This window comes from Aythya ferina (genome assembly GCF_964211825.1).
Source record: "Aythya ferina genome assembly, chromosome: Z".
NCBI lineage: Eukaryota > Metazoa > Chordata > Aves > Anseriformes > Anatidae > Aythya > Aythya ferina.
In genome coordinates this window covers 73797993-73824255 of record NC_140299.1, presented here as the reverse complement: position 1 = coordinate 73824255, position 26263 = coordinate 73797993, and the positions used below count along the sequence as shown (strand labels likewise).

Here is a 26263-nt window from a genome sequence, read left to right as displayed (position 1 = left end):
CAAGGATTTAAAAATAAAATGAAAATATTCCCACACTCCATGTTCTATTGGAAACTCATTCTGAGAGCTAAATGTCAAATTCATTTGACCAAGTAACAAACACACCATATGCAATTCAACCAACTTCAGATCCGGAGACACAGAGACTGCCCGATTTTGTCACAGTAACAGTTCTACGTTCTAGTCTGGTTAAGTGAATCAGTTTTGGTAAGGCTTTTCCAGAGCAACTTAAAGATGCTAGGAATCCTGACACCTTGTCACAACCTCACAGGTACAAAAACTAAGGCTAGATCTCATGAGTAACTTGTAGCACAATTAAGTCCTGGTAATGTTCCAAGTACCTAAAAGTTGATGCTTCGGAGCCCATTTAACCTAGGATTTTTTCCCACCATAAAATCTCCAACAGTGAACAGTGTAAAATCAGAGTGGAGGTAAGACAGCCTGCTTTTTATACTGTCTAGGGACTCATGGCCATGCCTAGGCTTAACACTAAAGCTTTTACAGTCTTTTAACTAAAGGATAAAGCTACCTGTGCAGTATTTACACTTTGGAGCCTTCATTGTGACAGCCACCTGTATTGGTTATACTGTGATGAGAGGACAGCTCAGGCACTCCAGAAGCAGCCTAAGCTGGGGCAGCACAGAAAGCTGGAGTCTATTTTTATATCGTGTCTATTCAGAGCATGGCTTCTGCTCTTCCCAAGCCCTACATATGGCAGCTTTTTCTCCTCTAATTGCATGTAAAACTTTGGCCAGAGATTTTATTTGCATGACATTCTGAGGTGACCAGGACAAGCCACTTCCAAGGTAAGAAAAATAAGGGAAAATTGTGCATTGCTTCCCAATTTTCTGCCACATGTATTTCAGAAATATCTCCATACTCAATACAAAAGAGTCTGTTTTGAATTTGAAACTTTTTTTCTAATGCCTCAGATGACTAGTTGGAAAGGTTGATACATTTTTAATGTTGTATGAAGACTTAGAAATTACCTCTGTTTTTCTGGTCTGTACAAGCCAAAATTCAGTTGGGGGTTTCACCTTTACCCTACAACTTCACATTTAAAGAATTCCCTCAGAAACAAAGAAAACTTTAAAGTTGGTGGGTTTTGCTTAGTTTTAGGGTTGTGTTTCTTTCCTACTGTTCAGTTGGAAGTGCAAAGGAAACAAGCTACGTGGTGCAGAATTAGAAAAATTATGTACCAATTAATCACCATTATCCACACTAGCTATCGTGTTACTTAGAATTTTTACTTTTGCAAAACAAGATTTATATAAGTTGGTACCTAAGACCTAGGGATGAAGAAAAAAATAAGTCACCCACTTCTACGGACTCAGTCCCAAACTCATTAACATTACTGGAAATAATCCTAATTAATTTCAGTAAGTTTATTAAAACTGAACATGGATAAAATGCACCCGTAGCTGCACAGGTTACTTGTTTCACTCAAAAACCTTGTATCAAATTGATCAAGGAAAGCGCCCTTTTTACACAGTCATTGGTTAGATGTTAAAATTTTCCCGTTTCTACAGTGGTTTGGAAAGCTCACTGTCTAACTTAAGTGTTAAAGAGTTTTTCTGGTGGACTGAATCTGGGTTAAAATTCCAAATTTTTGCTACTGTTTGCCTTCAAAGACATGGGGAAAGCAGATCAAAGGTTTTTTACTACTATAAGAATTAAATAATTGACAATAATAATTGACTTTATAATTGACAAAACCTGTTATCACTTCATACCTACTGTGTTTTATGAACCTTTACTGTATCTCCGCAGAAGGACTGAATTCAATAAAAGAAGCTTCCACTGCCCTACATTCATGAAGCAGGTTGTACAGGTCAGAAATAAACTAGTTTGGTACTGGAATCCACGTAAAATGCAAACCTACTCTACCATCATGCAAGACACTATTCATCTTTGTTGGAGTCACTCCTACAAAAGAAGCCCCTCCTGACAAGAATTTACTGCTGTAATGCTTTTAAATTACCTAACCAAAGTACTGTATCTCCATTGTGTGCTCCATTCTGAGAAATCTTAGAAGATTTCAATCCTTTCATCCTCAGCCTTTGCTTTGCTTTGTACCATACCAAGCAGGAGAATCTGCATTTGAATTTCCAAAAGCAAAGCAGGAAATATTGGACTTCAGGGGCAAAAAAATTGAGAAAGAAGATGTTAATGTTAAAAATTCTAAAGAGCATGACTGCATGCTTCCAGATTTATCTTCCAAATAAATTATCTATAAAATCCATTTCTTTTAGTCTTTATGTAAATAATAACGATGAATGTTTTTACATTATATTCTGGTCTTAAATATTTTTTAAAGAAAATTAACTTCCTAAACTTTCATATCATTGCCTATAGTACTTGTTGTTTCCTAAATCCACCCTTCTCTTCCACTTGTCTTTCAGCAGATGTGAAAAACAGATCCATTTACATTTCTCTTGTAGTTACCCATCACGATGTTATGATACCTTCAACAGAAAAACAAGCTCATTTACTTTTCTTCTGTATTTATCCATCGTGATGTTATGCTCAAATTGTTACCCATAAAGAGCCAAAAAAGGTTCATAACAAAAAGAAAAAATATACAGAATGCCAGCGAGGAATAGTTTTGCCAGTATTAATTAAACATCAATTCACTGTCGCTTAGTCATTGGTATTTTGCAACTTTCCCTTGTTTTAGATCCCTGCTTTCTTGTTTTCTCCTTTCATGACAGCCAGTGATTTTAACACAATATACTCACAGCGGAAACTCTGCGTATTATCCAAGGCAAAAGAGGCTGCAACAAAAGGCTCCACCTGGGAGAAGTATTTTTTAAAGAATAAATTACAAGTTACAGAGTAACATACACGAAGGTATCCCATCCCCCATAGGTGACAGAAAGGGGATTGTGATTGTAAGGTAATAATTACAGGAGCATATCCCTGACAGCCGTTACACTTGGAGAAAGGATTCTCCAGGCCAGCTGTTCTGTCTCTACAGTAGATGAGTCTAACTCCAAGTCTCTCCAAACTGTCCAGGTTTTGTAAACATTAATGAATGCTTTATTAAGCATGTATATCTCAACTTCTTTACCCAGCTGTAATCTCAGTTCCTTCAGCTCATCTAGTTTAAAATGTTTGCTTCTTTTTACTTATGCAGATTTACAGGTTTATATGGCACAAGGAAGCACAACAGCAGCCATATGACATTTCCCTTGATGAGATACTCCTTCAATTTGTCAGTTTTCATTGGGCGTCAGCAGAAACTTTCAGTGTAAGCTATGCTAGAAGAGTATTTTTCTGATTCAGAATTTAAAAACAAAGGAGAGTAAAGGAACCAGAACAACATCCTATCTGTTTTAAGACACAGATTCAATGGATGACAGAATGAAATGGCACTGCTGTGTGAGAGAGCAAGAAACTAAGTTCTAAGATGCAGAAAATCTGCAGCTCTGTCAACTTCTAAAGAGAATTTCCACACAGAGTACAACAAATGCAAGATGGCTGACAAAGATTCATTAAGCCAGAACACCTGCAGGATAGCTAATGAAACACTTCAACAAAATGAAAGAGGAGAAAGGGTGACGCGGCTTCCAGGCAGGGTGAAGCTCCTAACAGAAGGGAGGTAAGAAAAACACATAATGGCAGAACAGATGTTTTGCTTTCTTTGAATGGACCATTCCAATCACTACTGGAATTATAGTTCTTCCTATCTCACTAAAAAAAACAACTGCTAGTAATATATTATGCACAACTTGTGTTCTTTTCTTTCTTTCTTTCTTTTTTTTTTTTTTCCTAACTGGAGAGCTGTCCAACTCATGAACATCAGGTTTTGCTTTGCAATCTCAAAAGGAACATTCTGGAAATCTCATGGAAAAAAAAAAAAAAAAAAAAGCTCAAATGAAAATAGGGTCCGAAATCATAAAATGCAAAATGTAGACCCCCTGCCTTGCTGGACCTCCTGCATTTTTTTGAAATTCTTCTCAGTCTTTTAAGTGAATGTGTTCTGAGTTAAAATTTGGAAAAAAAAAAGAGAGAGAGAGAGAAGAAAAAGGTCACAGTTCACATGATTTCACATTTCCCTGGAAAAGTTTTTTACAGATCTAACTGATGTCCTGTTTTGTAAGCAAAACTGCTGGCCTGGTGGCTATTCAGATGATAACCAACAATACTATATACTCATAAAAACTGCAGAGGCCAGGTAAGCTACTGAATATTTATATATATGATGAAATTCTACATTTCAGTAATTATAGACATGTAGTGGACCAAAATTAAAGAAAATAAGGAATAACTAGCATACCACGTAAGTACTACATTTACTAATTCTGCCCTGCCAACTGTAAGTCATCTTCATGAACACATTGTGCTATGAACTATGTGGTCCATGTGTTCAATAAAGGAAATGACTGGCTGTAAGACAGCAGTTCCCTGCCCTCCCTGATACCTGTGGTTGTCATCCTTTAGTTTCCCCATCATGAATCTATAAGGTCATTAGATCCATCAGACCACTTGCCAGAAAAGAACCTCGTTCTCTGGAGAGTATCACTGAAAAATGTGGAAAAAGGCTGTGTAAAAGACATATTACCTAGCTTCCTAAGACAGAGAAGATACAAATGGACAGAAGATACATCTGGACATTTTAGCTTTCCATGGACCAAGCAGTTACCTTTAATAGCTCATCTTTTTATTGATGGAATGGAAGACCATGAAGGTCACATATATTTTTGCTGACATCTGTATTTTTGTTTGGTTGCATTTAGTTTGAAACGTAACATTTGTAAGCAAAGAAAGGAAGGAAAAAAAGAAGTGAGGACATTGAAGAAAAGGTGTTTATGTACTATACAATAATTGTGATTGATTATGATACGGTCTCTGTTCTTCCTCTTTCTCCTTTTCTGATAATTGTCACAGATGTCCCTGGCTGCATAAGGCTCATAATATGGGCCAAGAGGTTTTTGTTTGGTTTGTTTTCTAAAGCAGAGAACAGTCACTCTGTTCTTCTTTCTGTGGCACATCATCAACAATATTGCAAAGAACAGGAGGTGGTCACTGAAGCCAATTTCTGCTCTCCAGCACAAAGCACGTGGCTCCTATTTTATTTTATGGAAGCTTTCTAGGGTGTTTTTTTTCAGGTAATGAGGAAATTAAAGTCCAGTTATGATTTGTACATAGCTATTTTGGTGCTTCACATTTAAAACCATAAACATCAATAAAGTGGCATAACGCAAAAGCACAAGGCCATACAGAAAATAATGACAGAAAATAACTAATATAGCAAAAGAAACAGATATACTACAGAAGAAGAACAATTTCCCACTTTAATGAAAAATCATTTAAAAATATTTTACTTCATTAAGTAAACATGGGCTAGTATGGTATCTGCATGTTTAACCAATCAAAAGTAAGTTCTGTCAATGTAAACTTGCCAGAAGTCCTCCTGCTCATTATACACTGCAGAAAAGTTAAGAGGCATTCTTAAGATTCCTTGTCCTTTACAAATCCACAGCTATCCTCAGCTGGGAAATGTTAAAAAAATGGTTTGGAATCCTTTCCAGAAAAGAAGATTTCAGAATGTCTTTTTTATTTAAAGAACACATGTTGCCTTTTGTTTCTGTCTCTCTTAAGGAAGAATACAATAGTTGAATTGATCAGACATATTTAAAAGAACAATCTTGAACTACTCTGGTCAAATTCTCCACAAAATACACATACACACCTTTTATCTTCACACAGAAAGCAAATGGCTGCAATCATAGTTTTATTTCAGTGTATCTAATACCAATCACCTTTAAAAACTTAATTTTAAAAAAACTGCTGATTGTAATAAAATGAAACTTTTCTTCTGCAGTTGTCAAATATCCATACACGTAAGTCATACTTTTACCATTTCTAATGGCACTCAAAAGGTAAGCTTACCCCATCAGAAGTTCCTTTTGTATACAAAGGATAACATTAACTCTAAAATGATAGTCCCTCTGTCTTCAGGAATAGCTCAGAACAGTATTTAATGACACAGGCTATTGGTAGAAGCAGAAATGCTGAGTTTATTTTGTTCAGTAGGTTACTAGGACATTCAGCTAAGGTGAACAAAATAGACTGGAATTCCAGAAGAAACTTAAAATGAAAATTTGACTTTATAAAAAAAATAGAATTAGCTCTGAAAATAAGCAGAATGTAATAGCTTATCTTTGTTCGGAGTTAAGTGAACTCACTAGTAAACTCTATCACTTACATAAAGCGAGATTGATCCAATGTGCCAGTGACTCTGCTAAATTCCTCCGCTCATCTTGCAATCAAAACCCTACCAATTCCTGAATACTTACCTACTTCATTTTTAATCAGAAAATGGTAAAGATGACCCAGAGGCACAAGGAAAATTAACAGTTACCTTGTGATAATCCATAAGGAGCAAAATAAAACTGATAAAACTTCCCAACACAAACATTGTAACATCTCAGTCCTTTCTTGCACTGGTGGCTGGCAATACCTTTTCCTCATTGTATGCTTAGGTGTAATCTTGATTCCCCCAGTGTATTCATTACTACTCCTAGCGCAGGAATACAGCCATCACAGCTTCCATTGAAATGTTCCTTGAAGGCATTCCTCAGCTTCTAGTCACAAACCTGCCTGTGTCTATTGTCTGAGCAGAGCTATCAGCTCTTACAAGTTCCATGAAGAAGCCCTCTGCATGTGATGAAAATCACATTCAACGTAAGTCGCACAGCACTCAAACACAGCCATACAACCATGATCCATAGATTATGTGATTATGCATGAAGCGCGTTAAGTGAGAATATGAGGATGTAAAATCAATGTAAACACTGTATTTTGTTTGTAGATGAGAAATATTTGATTATACGTACTCCTTTTATCCAGCTCACAAAACAAATATAACAGAGTTCAGATATGCTGACAGTTTTGGCATTTTTTTGTCCCATATGCATCAATGGAGTTGGACAAAACCTGCTTATCTTTTCCTACGAGCACAGCTTCCCTTCACTTCTTATAATCACTGCAGTATGTGAACAACTATTTCATCAGATTATCTTGACTACATGAAGGCTTTCAATTGAACTCATAAATGTCTGTAAAAAGAAACTTTATACTGAAACCTGATATTTATCTGTTTATCTATATTCTTATTAAACAAAGGCATCTGGTATCCCCCAGAGCTGAAACACAACTCCACTGAAGACCAGTGGCTCAACTTTCTCTGCTACTTCCCTAGGAAATCCTATCTATTAATAAAATAAATAAATTAGCTTGAAGTCATCTGCCTAGTAATATAGCCTTGCTTTCACCTTTCCTATGAACAACTTTTCAGGGAACTCAGAGAGCCAGAATTTTGCCTCCATGTTTTTATCCTGGCATGCAATAAAGAGCTGTAAGATGTTGTTTTTTCAACTGTACACTGTAAATGAATATTATTAAGAGGACTGTTCCAAAAGCAGTAACAAGAACAATCTTAGCGAAATTTGATGACAATTTTCTGTTCAGTGACTGAAATGCCTTCTTCCTCCTTAGTTACTGAAAGACAACATGAGAGAATTTAATTGACTGTAGTATTCACCAAGTATTTATCCTGCACAGATGCACATAGACAGCACCTCTCCAAACAGGAAAGTTTATGGAATTTCAAAATGTGATCAGTAAAATTCATGATGGAAAAAGTCACCAGGAGCTCTTAAATGCAGAAGATACTACTTCAAACTCAGTAAATCTGCAGTCAAAACATTTTGGTGATTACCATTTTAGGGATGTTTTAATGTGTCTGAACATTTGACCTACTCTTACCTTTCCTGGATATCTCTTTTGGCTGCTGCTGGAGGGGAGTTTGACTGCTACAACTCTTATACACCTTTAGCCAGAAAGTCTTCCAAAAGCCAGAAACCCATTCTGATTCAGGTTGATAATCATAATCCCCCAAAGAGCTGGCCTCCCTAGACTGAATTAGCTACATATCCAGGGCACACAGAGAAGAAACACAAGCACTGAGACATGAGACTCACCTGTGCATTCATGCTGTAGTCCTTTCCCATAGTATCCTTTTTCACAGATGCACTCAAACTGGCCAGTATGAGTGCCACATTTACAGCTTGCCATGATGTCACAGCAGTTTTCATTTGCCTCACAGAGATACGAACAATGTGATATATCTTCTTGGATATAACTGCCAGAGGGCAGGTCTGAAATTATATCAATTTATTAACAAAAAATCCAACCCCAATTACCCCCCCAGTGTCACATTATGTCATTAGTGTAATATTTAAAAAACAAACAAAGAAAAAAACAGGTTCCATGTCCAGTTCTAAACTGTAGTGATGGCAGCATGAAGAATATTTATTGACATAAAATGTAAAAAAAAAAAAATAATAATAATAAAATTAAATGGTGTTCTTATTCTGCAAAAATGCTCGCTGAAACCAATGATGCAAAGATCCCAAATTTTTGCTTGATTCTAACAGAGCCAGAAGGCAGCCTCCCCCCTGCCAGAGCTGCTGAGACAGCCTATCCTTGCTGTGGTGGATGCTGTCACCGGCATCAGGAGAGCATTTGGTTATGGGATGTACAACCAGTTGGTCATATAAAAAAAAAATCTTTCCTTTCATGCATTTACACAAAAAGTTAAACCTTAACTGGAATAAACAGAACAGCAGTAAAGCGTACTACTTATGTAAAAGTAGCATGCTTTTAAAAATTAAATACTGCAAATAAATGCTAGTTGGTAGTCTGACGCATGTGTTATGTCTCATTCAAGCAGGACTGGCTTACATATGAAGGTCTACTCATTTGTTGTCACTTGCTAAATTTCTTCTGCTCTTCATGAGTAGAACCTTCATTCTATTTTACAATAAAGTAGACTGAAAAAGGATAAAAGCAGAGTTCACACTCTCTTTCCACCCCTTGCTTGTTTCAGTGTTATTGAATACGTAAGGCTGTTAAAATAAACTGTCTTTACCTTTATAAACAAGGATCTGAATTATTTCTGAATAGGCTAGCTTTTGTTGGTGTGTAAAATACACACTAGGTAGTAAGGCTAGTCCTAAGATGCGTATTGGGGGCCTCTTTCAGACAACAAGGTTCATCTATTCAAAGAAAAGTTGCACTGTGCCAAGACCATATTATGTTCTCCTTGGACAAAATGTAGAGTAGAATTGAAGTATGGATATACCAGGGAAGAGAATTTATGTTACATTTTGCTGATGGTTAGTCTAACTAATAGTTTATTCTTTTACCTGAGGAATGGACACCTCTGCTAGAAAGAGGAAATATCAAAAAAAAAAAAGGAATCTGCACTACATGCAACGCAGTTACAAGGCAGTACTTTATATTCAGCCCTGTGCTGTCTGTAGGACTTTGTAGGTTAATACCTTCGTGAAGAGCCCTGCGTGCCAGTGCTTCAAACTCAGTAAAACTGTGAAGAAGGTAACAGTGATCTTCTTTTGGATGGGAAGCCATGTCATTCAGTTCTCGGGTATTCCCCTGCCATATCCCGAAGGTGAAGATCTCCACTCCAAATTCACGCAAGGATGCTGCAATGGGTCTTGGGTCTCCACCGTTGGAATATCCGTCAGTAATGAGAAATATCACCTTTGTGGAATTGCCACGCGCATGCCGCAGTATTTGCTGGAAGAGAAAACGAAATGGCACACCTCAGCAAAGTGTTAGCAGCAGTTAATCTACTTTCCTCCCTGATTCAGCTCCTTTTAGTTGGTTACACAGCTGGATTAAGTCTTTGCAAGACTACTCACCATTGCAAAGAACAACCACCTGCAAGCAGAGGCTGTGGTTAGACAACACCAAACACTGACTCACACTTCAGATGGTCAGTGTCTTCCCAATAACAGCTGTGAAATCATGACATGATCTGAAATGAGACACTTTCACACTGGCTGATAAAAGTCATCCATGTGTTAGACAGCAACGATACTGATCAGTGTTTCAGCAACTTTGTTCAGACTGCAGTTTGAATAGATAACACGATGAAAATCTAGTCCAAGACCAAGTCCAAGAACAGAAGTTCAGACGCTACCAGCTGTCTCAGCACCATGGAAGTGATGTAGACACATACCAGCTGGCAGTGTGGTCAGTGTTATCTTTCTGTTCAGCATATGAATGCCACTTGGTTCCCAACTTGCTTATTTTGACAGAGACACGAATCTCTCACCAAGCCACACCTTGAAAATGTCCTGCATACCACGGCACACCCACCCTCATTATCATGACTTTCAGTATGTGATATATGGAGAAATCTTCTGCAGTTTGTAAGGGATAACTAAGAAAAACAAATATTTTACTAAGTGTTATTTTGCTCAAAACATGCCCCCCCCTCCTCCCCCAGTGGGTCTACTAGAAATCTTGTAAGGATAAGCATATCAATGAAAGTTGAAGACTTGGCCAAAACCAGATATAAATCTTGAAAAGAGCTCTCACATACAACAGCAAATTTTCACATGAATAACCTATGAAAGGTTAAAGCTTCCACTGGAAATTTTGTCTTCCCACACATTCCCTTCTGCCCTTCCTCTACCATTTCATTGTCTAAAAAGTGAAATCCACTGAGTGTCTGGAAAGCAAAACAGTGGCTATGTTGTTTTCTTCCTACCTAAGGCAGATGAGAAAGACTGATTTCCCCAATAAGCCCAAAAGCAATTTAACAGTGTACACATCAACGGAGAACACACCACAGAGCATGTACATACACAGGTATGGGTATGAAAGAAAAGATAGCGCGACCAAAGAGATACTGTCAGAAACAATAGTCTTGAAAACAAAGTATTTTGGATACCTCATGTGCAATGCAAAAATACATCTATAGCTAATGAGGCTTCGTAAGTCTCCCTCTACGGAGGAGAGTTCCAGATACAGACAAAAACCTGGGACTGGTCAGAAACAAGTTCTTAGTCATTGACAAGCTAGTAATTAACAAATAAAAATGAAAGAATATGGGTACAACTGCTGTTAAAAAAGTTTCAAAAGAGTGAACATACACAGGTGGCTTGCTTTTCTAAATGCACCGTCAGTGTGCCCCTGCAGTCGGGTACAGAATCCTCACTACCAGCACAACTACACCAGCAAACTTAAACCTGGAGAAATAAGCAGTCCTTGAAACTGTGATTTTATCAACGGAAAGCAAAAGCCCAGAAGTGACAATAATCACTATACTGCCATACATTTAGGAGTTGAATGCCAAGTCAAAGACAACAAACAGCTATGTGGCTTAAAACAAACAAACAAAAAACAACAAACAAAACCAAACAAAAACTACACCAGTATTCTTAATTCTGTGCACACTGCTTGCTCCTAAAGGATCAAAACCCTTCCACATGTACCTCCCGCAATGGTAACTGCTTTCCTGTTGGTGGTCATTTTTGCTTTGCTTTCAAGTGTGAGGTTACAAATATGATTTGACATATTTTAATGCCATCTTATTATGTTATGATCCACAAAATTGTAATGCCCACTTCTGATTTATTGCTAGCCTTTCCCTAACAAGCATTCGGACTGCTGGTTATTTCCACTCTAGTGTAACACGCTATGTTTGTCCCTGTTGAGTTGCCCTTTTCTCTCTTACTGGTTTGCCAATAACACATTAGCTCATCTCTCACAGCCTTAAAAACTGCCCACAGCCCCTCTCACTGTGCTGCAATCCACAGATTGAAGGATCACTCCCTAATACTTCATACAAAGCACTCACAACAATACTCAAAAGTGCCTGAGTGAAAACATGCCCCGTAGGCTCCTGCCCACTTCACCCTTCCAGTTTGACTGTGCACAAATGGTAATTTCTACCCACCCTATGCTTGTTCTTGGACAACAGGCAGAGCATCTCCAAAAATGCTGTGCTAATGTGTCATGGACCAGAAACCACCCAATAGAGTTACCAGTCTCGTACTCAGCCACAGACTGTCAGAGAGTAAGTAGATATGGGACCACCATTAGTTTCTCCCGGTGGCTGTCTGAGGCCCTAAAGCAGGTGATTCTGAAGGTGTATTCTCTCCTTTCTCTGTGAACTTAGGTAAAAGTAGGGATAAGTGATTTTCAAATTGGTAGCATGCAAGTTGCCAGTTCATTTCAATAACATTCTACCATGCTATGATTGATAAAACATACCCTGTATGGTAAACCTTCCAACGATATCAACAGCATGTTCCAAAACCCACGTCATCATATGATGAGCAGTAAGTGTATTTAACTCACTCTTGCAAACACGCATTCCGAAAACGGGGATGAACTGAGATGATAGGACAAGGAGGAAAGTTAGGAGGAAAGGAGGAAATTTTTCACTCTGAGGTTGGTGAGGCCCTGGCACAGGTTGCCCAGAGAAGGTGTACCCCAACACTGGAAGTGCTCAAGGCCAGGCTGGATGGGGCTTTCAGCAGCCTGGTCTGGTGGGAGGTGTCCCTGCCCATGGCAGGGAAATTGGAATTAAATGATCTTTAAAGTCCCTTCCAACCCAAACCATTCTATAGTTCTACCATTTTATGATGTTTTATTACAAAATCTTAAAGTAAGACTTACAAAATGAAACTTGTCCAGATTCCAGTTCACACATTAGGCCAGTCCAAAGAACTTGCAGAGATTTTACAACTTTCTCACTAAGCCAGGCCAAATTTCAGAACAATTTGATTTTGCAGGTCCTTGATTTCAGGTAGATTTTTAAAGCAAAACCAAACACATGCATGGTAAATCAAAGCACAGACCATTGGCACTGCGGTCTGAAAAACTGCCAGGTGAAATGTTGCTGTTGGGCTTGATTTTATTACTAACTGTATGCAAAACCCAAAGGGAGTGAAACCAAATTCTCTTGCAGATACAATCCTCTGCAAACCAAACCCATTGTTCTTCATTTTCCTGTGTCATAAGTGAAAAACAAGAATGAAGTGGAAAAGTAGAATGAAAAGAATCAGGAAGATAAGACAAAGCAAAAGACAATATGAAGACCACCAGTAAGAAAAAATACAAATGCCTCATTTCACAATGTGTTCTGGAAGAGCTGCTCTAAAACAAGCAGTGTTGCAAGCAGAGAATAATGCAGTGATATTTATAATTAACACTTTCAATTAACATGTTGAGTATAAACTGCTAATTTATAGTAGAACATAAGCAACTTAAACTTCTATCAACCTTTTAACTATTCAGGCTGAAATTTCCCCCCCAGGATGTTTGTCTTAAGCTGTTTCAGTAAAAATGTCTCTTTTTTCTGAAAACAAGATGAGAAAAAACATATGTTCCAACCATATTTACTTTTTTTTTTTTTTTTTTTTCCCCAACAGTAGCATCTCTAGAGAGCATGAATTTTCAATCTGCCAATTGCATTTATAAAAATGAAGGGCCTCTATCACCCTCATGGAAAAAAAAAAATGTCCCTAAGCTTGTATAAGTGGTGAAATGTGTGTAACTGGGGAAGAAACCACAACTTGCATAGGGTTAAGAGACATTCTGGAGGCTGCTAGTGCAATTCTCGGAAGATCCCACCTGCATGCAGCTTGGTCTAGCAGAGTATCATTTCAACCCACGATTATGTCATAACATGCACAGAAGGGGGAACTAAGCTCAGTCTTGGCAGGACCTGCCTTTTAATTTCAGTAATATCATTTCAGCACCGTCTCCCTCTGTGCAAAGCACAAAGCTGCACAAACTGCATATGAAGGTAGCAGATGGCATTATACACAGCACCACATTTTCGGCAAGTCCTGCTCTTAAGAGGTAGCAACCAAACCTCTGTATTTTCCCCAAATTGAGGGACATGTGTATGTGTGTAATAAACATGCTAGCTTGACTCCCAGTATTACAGCCAGGGCAACAGGTATCTTAGAAATGACTACTTATCTAAATTAGCAAGGATCTCTGCTCCATAAAACTACACAGCCATCCTCTGAAAATCCTGTGCTGAGTACACAAAGGTTCACGGGCTGTAAGTCCCATGAGCAATAGCTTATCAAGCCCTCTTTAAAAATGAACGTTGTGGGTTACAGTAAGTGGGAAGTGTCAGGAAAAGACCATTTACTATGGGTCAAATGTCCCTTAGCTGTACGAGCCTGAGATATGGCAAGCAGCCAGTAGCTCTTCTGTCCCCCTCATCTGAAAGGGCAACCTCTTCTCTGGGGCAGCACTTCTGTCACACGCAGAGCTGGTGGGTAAGGGAGCGATGAAGCTGTGCTGATGCTACTGGAGGTACTAAAGCATTCAGGCACCAACGGATTTGAGCAGAGGAACTGAGCACAGGAACTGACAGGCAGGGTTGCTACATATTGACCCCAGAAATGAAAACAAATCAAAGCCACTGAATAGCTTGGCCCACAAGTCTTGCAGCTGTAACTCTAGATACATATTCCCTGCTGCATAACAACAGAGGAAAAGAACAAGAGAAAGAAGCATTCAACATTTGAGGAAAAAAAAAAAAGAGATGTCTTTTTTTACATCATTTGTATACGACTGGTGGCCCAGATGGTGTTTTGTTTCTCCCTGAGAATGTACAGTGGCATAAAGAGCAGGCCACCATCCAGAGCAGCTAACAATCCAAGTAGAAGTTTGTTGTCACGTCTTCTGAAAAGCCTTTGCATTATGCACAGTCACTACAAAGATGCATCACTCGCCCCCTCTCTCCAATGTCTGTGTGGCACTCCACATTTTTGCTTCCTTTAACCCTGACTTTAATACCTTCCTCTATTCTAAAACACCTCTACTCTTTCCTCTCCGGAAAGTCCCTTTGAAACACATTTTTTTTTTTATACAGAAATTTCATCTGTTTTTAGATTTCTGTTCACTTAACCCCTCAACTTTCAAGCATGCATGCAGTGGCTCCATGTATTTAGCCAGTTCCCATCAACTTCATGGAGCATATCAATGCAATGATGCTTTTCTTGCATGACCAGGCTCTGCAGGCCTTTTATACATTGTCAGGTTTTTCAATAAGTAAAGCTTAAGAGCCCACTGAACAGTACTGGGAGGTTAAAAGGATCCTGGAAACCTGCTTCTTCGGTATGAAGATCCACATCTGCTTCTGATTTTAACAACACTGAGCACCAGCCATAACTGGAAATAAAGTGCCGAATGACCTTCATGATTGAGAACACGGCCAATTTTGATCACTACTACAAATCAGCATTAAGGGATAAGTAAAATCAAAAGAAAACAATTAATATTCATGATGATTGCAAAATGGGGCCACTAGAAACACCTTCTCTTTCATTGTTTTAGTACCCATTTTCCTGTCTACACCTCCTTCAGAGGACAGATCAGTCAGTTTCAGCAGTCCTTCCAGATCTTAAATAAAACATTCTTTTCACATTAGCAAAAAGTTATTACCATCTGTATTGTATTCAATCTGTGCTTAGTGTGTACAAATATCTGGCAGACACACCATTTCCTTTGTGCCAATAACAGCCCTTAGAATTAGAAAACGAAGTCTTGTGCAATAAAAAGTTATCGTACAAAATCCTGCTGTAGAAAGTCACTACTCCAAGGCAAAATGAAACTCTAAAGCTACAGTCACGAACACCTCTAAACCTCCAGTTTCTGTGCTTCTAATATTAAGTTTGTAAAAGCAAATCAAAACCAAAGACTTCTTCAGCCACCTAACTGCCACAGCAATGACAGTGTCGAGGTTCTTTGTTACCGCCTCAATTACACGTTCTGCATCTAATCCATAAACATTTGATCCTGGGCCTAATCCCCATCCTTATTCGGTATTTGGCTTTTAAAGAGGATTTTAACCATACAGAATTTGCCGTTAATACATCTGTCTACAGGGAAACAAACTGAAATGGGTTAATCTGTCTCACTTTACACAACTAAGCCGTTACTAACTGATAACATCAGTCAGACCCAGGATCCTTGCCAGGAGGAGCTTGCCTTAAAAGGTTTAAGTTGGAACCTAGCTTTCACAATCACATTATCCAAGATTAATCACAAAAACTACGCTGCTCCTTGTACACCGTGCAGGGAATAACCTACGTCAGGTCTACAAAGGGAATGTTATCTGTTGTCGGACAGGAAGAACCATCGCTGTGCCTCAGAAGTGAAGCAGAAAGCCCCTTATCACAAAGCCATTTATCTCTGCTGTACCAATAGACCACTTACATTGTATTTGTTTTCACCCTAGGAATTACAGAGAAGCCACAAACCAAGGGATGAGAGTTCAATAGGACTAGATGATTATTTTTCTCAAAGGATCACTTATTTACTCTAAAATACAAAAATTCCCATTTAAAAATATTACTAACTATATACAATACAATGTAATCACCATTAAATGTATACTAAAATAAGAAAAGTATTCTTTACTACAAAAACAAACAAACAAATAAACAACAAAAAAACCCACACACAACTGTACAGATTTGACCTATAATTACAAATACAAAAATGTCTTAATTTCTTAGGGATGGGTTCAGAAAAGGAGCTGTGTATCATTCACAAATGGGACATGGTAAACCTAAATCCTTCTGTGAATCTCACCATGTTTCAAGCTTCCTTTGCTTTCATTCTTCCTGCAAGAAGAAAGTCCAAGCCTGGCAGGAAATTTTATCTAAATGAATATTCTGAAAGTAAAAAAAGAATCACTACCATGATCAACCCTAGTTTTTGATGGAGCTGAGGCATCTCATCACAGAATCCTAAGGAATCCCAAGTTGGTCATGTCACAGGAGTAATGCAGACCTAGGTGGCAACATAAACATTGTCCCCTAAATCATGATACAGATATTGTTCCTCTACACCTCCTGTGCCCCCTCTCTAAAACAGCAAACATCTCATTTCACCAGCATCTCTTTAGGTCACTGGACACTGCTACTTCCATTGCTCTGCTCAGTCAAATCCTGTCCTCCCTTTAGCTTTTGTTACTTCTTTCAGGAGAGGCACTAAAAAAAATCTGTAGTTAGAGATTTTGCTTCCCAGTTGTACATTTTGCCACATTCTTCTGCGCTGCTACACAAGCTCTAGAGAATAAGCTTTTACCTCCATTTAAGAAATTATCAGAAAAGGTTTTCTGGAATATTTGTCTAGCAGGAACTGCATCCAGAGTTTAGGGAAAATACATAACTATACGGTGAATCTGGATATTTAAATAGAGTTAAAACTAATAGGCTGATGAAGAAAACAAACAGACCAAAAAAAAAAAAAGTTATTTAAATGCAGTGATTTTGTGCTGGTCTAGTCTTGCACTTCAATGTTTTTTCCTTCAGTGAAACAATATACTAGAGCTATCAATTATTTTCTCATGATTCTTTTAGGCTATAATTGATGGGTCATCAAAATCATGTGTGTAATCTATGCATGCATTTTTTGTCTTTCCTATCCTTTTTCACCCTGTCTTCAACTTTCACCTTTTCTTTACGCACTGGGTCACTCTCATGGCATGCAGTCATCTTTCCTTCATCCTTTAAACTTCTCCAGCTTAAATGTGTTGTTTGAGTATCTGAGAATGTATTTTGTAATCTCTCGTCAATAACACACTGCAAGAATCTTAACAAAGGAAGTGGTGATCTTAAACAGATCTTTGTAAAAAAAATAAATCTAATATTTCTTACCCACAGTACCTAACTCCCCAGCATCTCTAAGTAACTGGCAGGGTATGAAGTCTGCAAGTCTCACAATAGTTCTTCTTAGAAGTAGCAGTAGGTGCAAACAACAGGCAACAGGCACAAAATGAAATACAGGAAATTTCACTAGAACAGTGGAAAACAGTATTTTTACTCTAAAGGTGATCACACAGGTTTCTCGGAAGCATTTTAAGTTCTCCATCCTTGGATGTATTCAAAACCTAAATGGACACAGTCCTGAGTAACCTGATTTCGTCTTTGTATAAAGACTATTTCTTCCCCCTACCATCCAAACAAAACCAAAAACCACAATCCACAAACCACCACTGCTTGTGCAATCACAGAAGCCACCACATGCAGTTTTTGACCTAGGTTCAGCTCTACGCAAGTGCTGGGACTGTTAGGTCTGATGACCTGGACATCTGGATGGCTTGCAGCTTTGAGCTCCAAACTGTAGCAAACACAATACACCTGTTCTCCCAGAGACAGTAACTAATAGACCTGAGTTTCATTTGAAAAATGTAGATTTTCCTAATGCTCTTTGTCTTTCAGCAATTGTCACCATTAATGTAACCAAGATGTTACTTGATTTCTCTGGTATGCTCCAGTCTTTTGCTGGTAATTAAAAAAAGGGACTCCAAAATATTTTACTGAATACATAATTAATCTTCGGGTATTTTCAGACAAGTATTCACACCACTATTGACTGGTGCATCTGCCAAATACTTTTTTGAGTTTGTCTTAAACATTAATTTCTCTAAAAATACAGCAAAGAAGCTGAACAGAATAACTAATACCAAGAGGACAAACACATTTCATGACCTATCCTATCTACTGCCAGCTGTCACTGCTTAATTATCTTCTGAATTTTTGCTTCAGGACTGCTGGAATCAAGCAACATACACACAGTTATCACTGGTAAGAGCTGTCTCAGCCCAACGGGGTGTGTGGGAGTATTTGATAGAGAAACAAGACAGACAGCTAGACATCCTGCTTCACTGTTTATACTGTGCATGCTCAGCAAATCAGCACAGACCCGCATGTTAAAGCTTTTTATAGGCTGCCCGTCAGATTCACGGAGGTTCTTCATCCTCTCGGTTGAAGTTACCAGGTGAGACTGGGAAACAGTCTAATTTTAACATGAGCTTTTCTTTTGAACTGTGTTCACTTCATAGAGAAGTAGCTCAAAAACTTGAGTAGGGCCCATACAAAGCCTACGCTTGAGAATTTGAGCACTCCAGTCTTGGTGTACTGGGTCTTACCCCTGGTCTTTCTAGCGAAACAGCCTGGGGGAAGCAGGAAGACAAGACAATAACAGCAGCAAATAGTAATTATGTCCAACCTCATCTCTCTGTTAACAGAACATCTTTCAGATTTTCTCAAGGACATGCTTCATGTGAGCAGAAGGTTGCTGTTGCTATTAAAGAGCAACGCTGCTTTTAATTTCTGCAGCTAGGACAGTCAGAAAATTCCGAGCCATGAACATTCTTCTGTCCTGCTTGTAAAATCTAACTTCCAAATACCAGTAACAAGTGGAACTAGAGGAGAGAGGCTAAAAGTGTGCCACAAAACATGCAAAATGTATTACAAACAGAATATTAACGCGGAGGTTCATGTCAGGAAGTACTGCTACAAATGATGTATTTTGCTAGAAAGACCTCTTGTAAGGCTGGGAAATGTATTATAAATAAAACAACTTTTTTTCCCCTTGACCTCTTCAAAATTATAATGTTTTTCCTATCCTAGGAACAAATCACTTAGTAATGTTTCTGGTTTGGCTGTGTCTCTGGAGAAAAGCACATAGTAAAACTAATTTCTCTGTGAAGCTGCTAACTCTAAAGGAGTGTGGATCAGAGAGTACTGAGTGTCAGGCCACTCCAGCAAAGTCTCTGAGAGAAAAGGACAGAAAATGTTTTTCTCAGGAAAAGTAACCTACTCTTGAAACGTTTATGAAAAGATAATCCAGATGCTATAGCAATCAAAGGTTTATTTAATTGCCCTGTTACTTCTGCTGTTGTATTAATGAGACTTGTGCCGATTCCTGCAGCAGTATCTCATGTGTCCTACCTTTCTTCCACCTGTTTATGTTGTTGCACCAGGCAATGGCTAGAGGCTGTAAACAATGAGTCTGCCTTTTAAGGGAGGCTTGTCTTAGCAGACAAGCAACACAGTGGGTGTTGGCACACCTCTCTTTGCATTCCCAAACCTCCTCTCCTCCTCACTTACCTAGAGGGTTGACACAACACAGTTCAGGAAAACCGCTGTACACTGTGCAGTGCAGGTCCTTCCAGGCAGGGACATCCACCTCAATTCTTAGAAGTTATGACAAATGTTAAATGTGTCCTGATCACGAGACATTGTAAGGCTTGGAGTTAGATCAGCTTCTGCAGGGAATCCAGCTGAAGCAGGTCCATGATCACAAGGCAAGAAACAAACACCTAGTAACGTGGGTTTCTGCTCTGGTGGTGCCAAACTCCCTGGTGGTACTGACCCAGCAGCATGACAGAACACCCTTCTTTGTGCTGAAATGAGCACATTCTCCTACGGTTGCCCACTTTTTTAAGGAAAGTGGTACTTTTTTGACTTTGTCTTTTTATGCTTAGTACATAATAACTAAAGAGCATCAACAAGACTAGCATAAAACAACACTGGTGGAATAGGTAAAAATGAAAGGGTCTCTCACAGAAACAAAAAGCAGACTTCAGATGAATAATATGCACCACTTCAGCAAAATCTGTATCATTACTAAAACATACTGGTTATTTGCACAGTTCCCTGGGACCTCTCTTAAACACCATAACCGTTTCTCTGCTTCAGAAAGGATCCAAGAGCAAGTAATCCCCTACTCAAAGCAGATGAGAAAGTCATAAAGCATCAGCTCATCATTCACCTCTACCCTATGCAGCACCACCAAGAGGCACACTTCAGAAATGGAAGTCACAAAGCACTCTATGCAGCTAAAGGAGTGATGAAGTGATATACCCATAAGGGTCTTTTCCGCCTTAAAACTCTATGAAGGACACTCAGGAAACACAGTCAACTGGAAACTAGTAAAAACTGATGTGCTTTCCATGGATTTTCATGAAGCCTATGACTTAAGACTAAGTATCACTCGGCTTCAAAGTTTTTCTTTGTGCTGTCTATAACCACAAACATCTTTGAGTACCACTGCCCAGACTCGTAGCAGTGCACCAAGCAAAAACCAAACAATATTCCACAATGAGCATCTCAAAATCAAAGAAAAAGGGGACTCCAAATTCTTTTGTGGACTGGTGTGCCATTCTCAGAGAAAGCTGTGTAAGCAAATTTCTAGGCCAAGAGCTGTGCAGAAGTGTAAGGGTAGATGGAAACTTTCACACTTTCAGGCCAGGTTCTGGTAACAATTTATGTATTTCTAACATTTTGCACTGCTGTTACTTACCCTCTAATACTTTCATTAACTTGCAATACTTGCATGCATTGGTGGAGTATATTCAAAGCCACAAAAACTGTGATTTGGAAGGGCATGCAGTTCAAAGGATTAAAGAGAACTGGTAAGTGACTCGCACGCTGTGATATACAATTCCTTGAAAAGCAGTGAAGAACAGAAGAATGATCACTAGTATTTTTTGCTGCGGGTCAGAATTAACAAGTTTATTGCATTTAGGGATAGTGGAGAGGGAAGATCATGGAGAATAAAGGAGAGGAAGCAGGTGCTTACATCAGTTCAGAGTCTGGAATTACATGGTCTATCTATACACCTGCAGCTATACCCAACGGAGAGGGAGATGCTGGAATAAAAGAGCTTCAGCAATGCTGTATGGAGGTGCTGCTGGTGGGAATGACCCTGCGTTCTCTGAAATGCCTCTGTCGGGGTGTCAGACTCCCAGGCTTGAGTCTGTGCTGTAAATCAGGCTGCCTCTCTTCTGTGCCTCACACCAATCAACTCACTCCACCTTGTCGAACTGACGAGGCAAAAGCGTAGGTAGTAGTATCCTTCAGTGCTTCTTCAAGACACTTTATTTTAACCTTTTAAAAACAAATTACACTTAAAGGGAAGATAATAAATGTCTAGCCTGCTAAATACCAGACTTGCAAACCACATGTTTCTGGTTACACAGAAGCAAAACTCAATTCTGGGAGCAGAAACAGACCAATTTCTGACAAGTAGGTTTCCACCAGGTAATTCCACTTAGCTTCATAAATGATGTTAAACGTTGAACTTTTTGCCAGTCCTGGCCAGTAAGGCAGAGAGAAATGTAATTATTTCATAAATTTCTAAGGTAGGCCCAATTCAGGCTAGGCCCACAGACAATGAACAGTGTGCAGATGTGTGTCCTGACTCTGACCCCACTGTATTAATCTTGTGAGCAAAACCTACGCGAGACTGCAGTGTGCAGGACAAGTACTTTTCACAAACACCACAACGATTAAAAGTGGTGATTTAGAGCTGACCGTAATGCTGGCTGACAGGAACTCCACTCCCAGTTTGCTCAGTAATTGTTAACAACCAGCTCAGCAATTTCAAAGGTGGCCACAGAGGTAAACCAGGTTGACTTCTGTATTTTTTACCGTAACCTTTAACTCCAAGGCTGTATTGGGACTCACAGAGGCCCACTGCTGTTAAACAGTTTGTCAGCTCCATCTGACCAAAGCCACCCTCTCATCTCCTGCTCTCATTATCAGCTGCTGATTATGAAGAGGTCACTGGAATAAAAACCCATACGCACATTTTTTGTGAACTGACAACTTACATGACTCTAAATGCAAGTCTTCTCAATGAGATGATATTTTTTCCACATAAAAAAATATACATACCAGTTACAAGGTAAGACTTTTTTTTTTCCAGTTCCTCTTGATTCAACCGTTTTTAATTTCAAAATGAGATATTGAACCTGAAAATGCATTGAAATTGTAGGCCAACTGTTCTTAGTGGATAACAATGCTGCATCTTGTGCTCTTGTGCTTCTGACATATAGAAGAAACAAACCAACCATTACATATTTAAACAAGAATTAAATAAGCATTAAATTTGTTTATCTTAAATTGATATGTGCTTACATTCTTTTGAGGGTCATTTTTTTTCATGTTTCTTAATTGGATGATAACAGAACACCAAATCTGTGATATTGGTTGGCTGTTTGTCATGCTCCCTTGAGATCACGTTAGATACAAAAGCCAGATTTTATTTTTAAAGACCAGATGCAGTCAGAAATAGAAAACGTGTCACTTGAGTCTGTAGGTGTTGTGGCAGACCTTCCACTTACATATACTACTGACTTCAGTGGTGCATAACTGAACTACAAAAGCAAAATGCCCAACTTTTTAACATAACAACTGTCACAACACAGAGCAACAACCAGAGCCTTTCTCAGCTACTATTGCCCAGCAGCTTAGAAAAATTAACTTGTCTATTTAGGGATGGCTATGGGCACATAACCTCTGACTTTAGCTTAAGGGCACTGCAGCTTACAACTTCCAAGTCCAGTTTTGAAGAATTGCCATCTTACTTACATCAGAAGACAGAACACGTCCTGTCTTCTTAGAATAAGCTATTACTATTTTGTCAAAAGGCTGCTACACGGAGTAGTTTAAATCATTTTTATTTTAATCTTTTTTAGCCCATAACAACCAGTGCAGCTTCAGGCCATATAAATTGTCCAGCTATAAAGCCAGAGCCCTTTTTTTTCGGCTAGTATGCATGTAACTGTGACTATGGTTAGGTTCTTGGGCACTGGGGACATACTATTAAGTTCCTGCTCCAGTATGATGGTCCCATTTCTATTTCATGATTGACCTGGGAAGAAACACTTTCATGTAATCATGCAGGGTGTTGAGATTTTGGAATAGGGAGTGTTGGGTACCTACATCTGGGAAATTCAGCACTTCACACTAAAGGGAGCTCTTTGGGCTTTAGATTTATCCCTTCAACAGCAGCACGACCACTTCCTCAAGCCTGCCTGCTTGTACTTGCTTCATTTCTGCTTCAGCTATTTCCTCACTGTCGCAACAGCCCTGCAGCGTTCCAGAATGCAGAAAGCAATCTGCTTAACATCTGCTGCAAGTGGTTTGTGCTGTCCCATCAACTCACGACGAGAAAAACTGAAGCCAAAAGAGTTTTGAATGAGTGAGTTTAGTTTCTTCCCCTTCCTTACACTATTTCTGGTTACATACGCATTACAGGAAGGAGTGCCTCTAAGTTCATACCTCTAAATAACTGCTTTAACAGATATTTTGTTATGCTAAGTCTGTTTTATAACTCAACATTTGTTCTTCTTAAAAATGCACAGTCTATACAAATAAGAAAATGAGTCTCAAGCCACATGTATTGATGCCCTTTGAAGGAAGTTTTGTTGATCTTAAAACTGAACTTTGAATGACTTCATGCCAGAACTCTTTCCCTGTTTTCGTATTAACTACTCTAGATAGCACACAAGACATATACATAGGGCAAGCCACATTTATTTGATTGCATAGATGATAATGTTGAATACATTTTCAGTCTTCATCAAGCTACAGCTTTCAGCCATAAGGTGAGGACTGCAGCATCTTAAATTTCACAGTCAGTGCTAACATCTTGGGAATGCAAGACGTAGAAAAATGTACCTCCAACAAAGCTGTTATTTACTCCAACTGCTTGAAGCAGACCCTGTGTTATATCAAAGTAGATGCTCTCTCATCATTTAGTTTTAGAAGCAGCATACAGGGGTTTTGACTGATTCTTGCCAAAGGTCCAGATTCAGTACCCAGCTTCCTACTGTTCCTTCTTCTCCTGCTGTATATGCTAACAATGCTAAAACTGCAAACCTCTTATCTGTAAATATGAGGTCAGTAGCCAGATAAAAAGAAGAAAAATATACAGTATCTGGAAGGTTAGCCTGGAGGCCACCGCACTTTATGAGCTAGTAGGAAGGTGTAAGAGTATTGCTTCCTACAGACGTAGAAAACTAAATTTAAAGAATAAAATTATATTCGAAAACATTTTAGTGTGTGTGCAGATGAACACAACACTGATAATGGCTAAGTAAAACTCACCTTGAAATGTTATTAAACCAGTCAGAATCCAAGCCTGAAGAAGTTGCCTTCACAGGGGAACTTTAACCAGCAAGCACAACAAACATACCATCAAATTCCTGCAATCTGAAGCTAACATAAGATGTCTGTGGTACACGTAATTGCAATGGATTAACCTCTTGGATGAACTAAAGATAGGACAAAATAGATTGTTTTTTTCCCAAACCTGCAATTAAATCCTGTCTCTGGAGCTCTGGAAAAAAGACCATGGCAACAGAAACTCTGACACCTTGATCATTGAGAAAAGGAACACAAATATCAGGCTTTCTTACATCAGTAAACGTATCTAATGCTTGCTAGCTCAAGTGTGACACGAAATCCTGAACAGGGTCGCAAAACTAAACACTGATAGTAGCTGCTGTCTTTTGTGGTACGAAGACGCATTTTCTACGTACCTTATACGATTTGTATTTAATCTGCTGGCTAGGAATTTTGTTGAAGTTTGGTCAACACAAAAGCATGGACAGCTCTGAAAAAATGCAGAAGCTCTGCAATAAACTTCTCTGAAAAGCACCTCTAAAGAGGATACAAACTGCAGAGCCAAGGAGAACCCCCTTATTTTTTGGAAGAAGATGGACACTGAATGAACGTGCAACATTTGGTGAAACCGAGTAGCTCTGCATTCAGGGGATGTTAAGTGAAGAGTGTTGCTGCCACGGGTTCTGTTACAGTAAATATTAAGTATATCATGCTCCTCTTCATTTACTACATCCCACTCCCAGGTCTGCCACTGATCGGCCTGATGACCTTACAGAATTCATTTATCCCTCTCTGTGCCTCATTTTTCCATAAAACTGTCACGGACTTGAGCAACTCACTTTGACACCTACCCATGGAGAGTAAGTGCCAGGATTATAGCAGTGATGCATTTTCTTAGTTTTCTGTTACTACAACACTTAACTATTTGTTAGAGTTTGCCATGCTTTGCAGATGCTTTTGGTTTTGGAAAACAAGCAGAGAATTCTGGTTAGAAGCAGAAGAAACCCCACATTAAAGTATAAGAATAAAAATGTGACATTTTAGGAAAGTGAAAGAAAAAAAATAGTATCAATTTTAACAAAAGACAGTTAGAAACAAAGGACAGCAGTATAAGAGTCCATAGGGAACACCAACTTTGTAATACTTAAAATACTTCCCTAAATTTATTCCAGCAGTGGTATTTCAAACATAGAACAGCCGTTCTCTGAAGAGTCCTAGAAAGGACAGTATTCCCCGAAGCTGCAATTTGTCTCACATGAAGACAACACACTGAACAAAACCACAGGACAGCATCTTCAACCAAAAGTCAGCAAACCGTGCAAAATTTAACCGTGTTACTCTATCTCAATTCTCTCTGCCATCATGTGAATGTTCTTCTTCCCCTGTTCTCCTGGGACCACAGTGTAAAATGACAGCGACGCTGTGGTATCCACAAAGCTTAGCTGTGCTCATAAAAATAAATTGTAGGTTTCTGAACTTTTGTTTGTTTCATTTCAAAGGTGTAATTAGTCAGGACCACATGCCCAAGAAAGCAACATTTCCTTATGTTTTGTTTGTAGCAGCATTTTTAACTTTTATAATTAACTTTTTCCACACAGCATCCCTGAGATGGATACGCATCAAATCTTGACTCCAGAATGGAAGATCTAACACAGGAATGTCTTTTCCTAAAGCACGTTTTCCACGTGTAACTCAGGGCACACTGG

The 26263-nt window shown here is 38.8% G+C and overlaps 1 protein-coding gene across 2 annotated transcripts in view; it reads right to left on the bottom strand.

Moving 5' to 3' along the window:
* SVEP1 (sushi, von Willebrand factor type A, EGF and pentraxin domain containing 1) overlaps positions 1 to 26263 on the bottom strand; it is a 124122-nt gene that overhangs the window by 95420 nt on the left and 2439 nt on the right. For both annotated transcript variants that reach the window (XM_084503922.1, XM_084503923.1), the window contains exons 2-3: positions 9351 to 9606; positions 7989 to 8165 (exon numbers count right to left, since the gene is read on the bottom strand). In XM_084503922.1, the coding sequence (XP_084360048.1) occupies positions 7989 to 8165; positions 9351 to 9606 (433 nt within the window). The remainder of the gene's footprint in view (positions 1 to 7988; positions 8166 to 9350; positions 9607 to 26263) is intronic.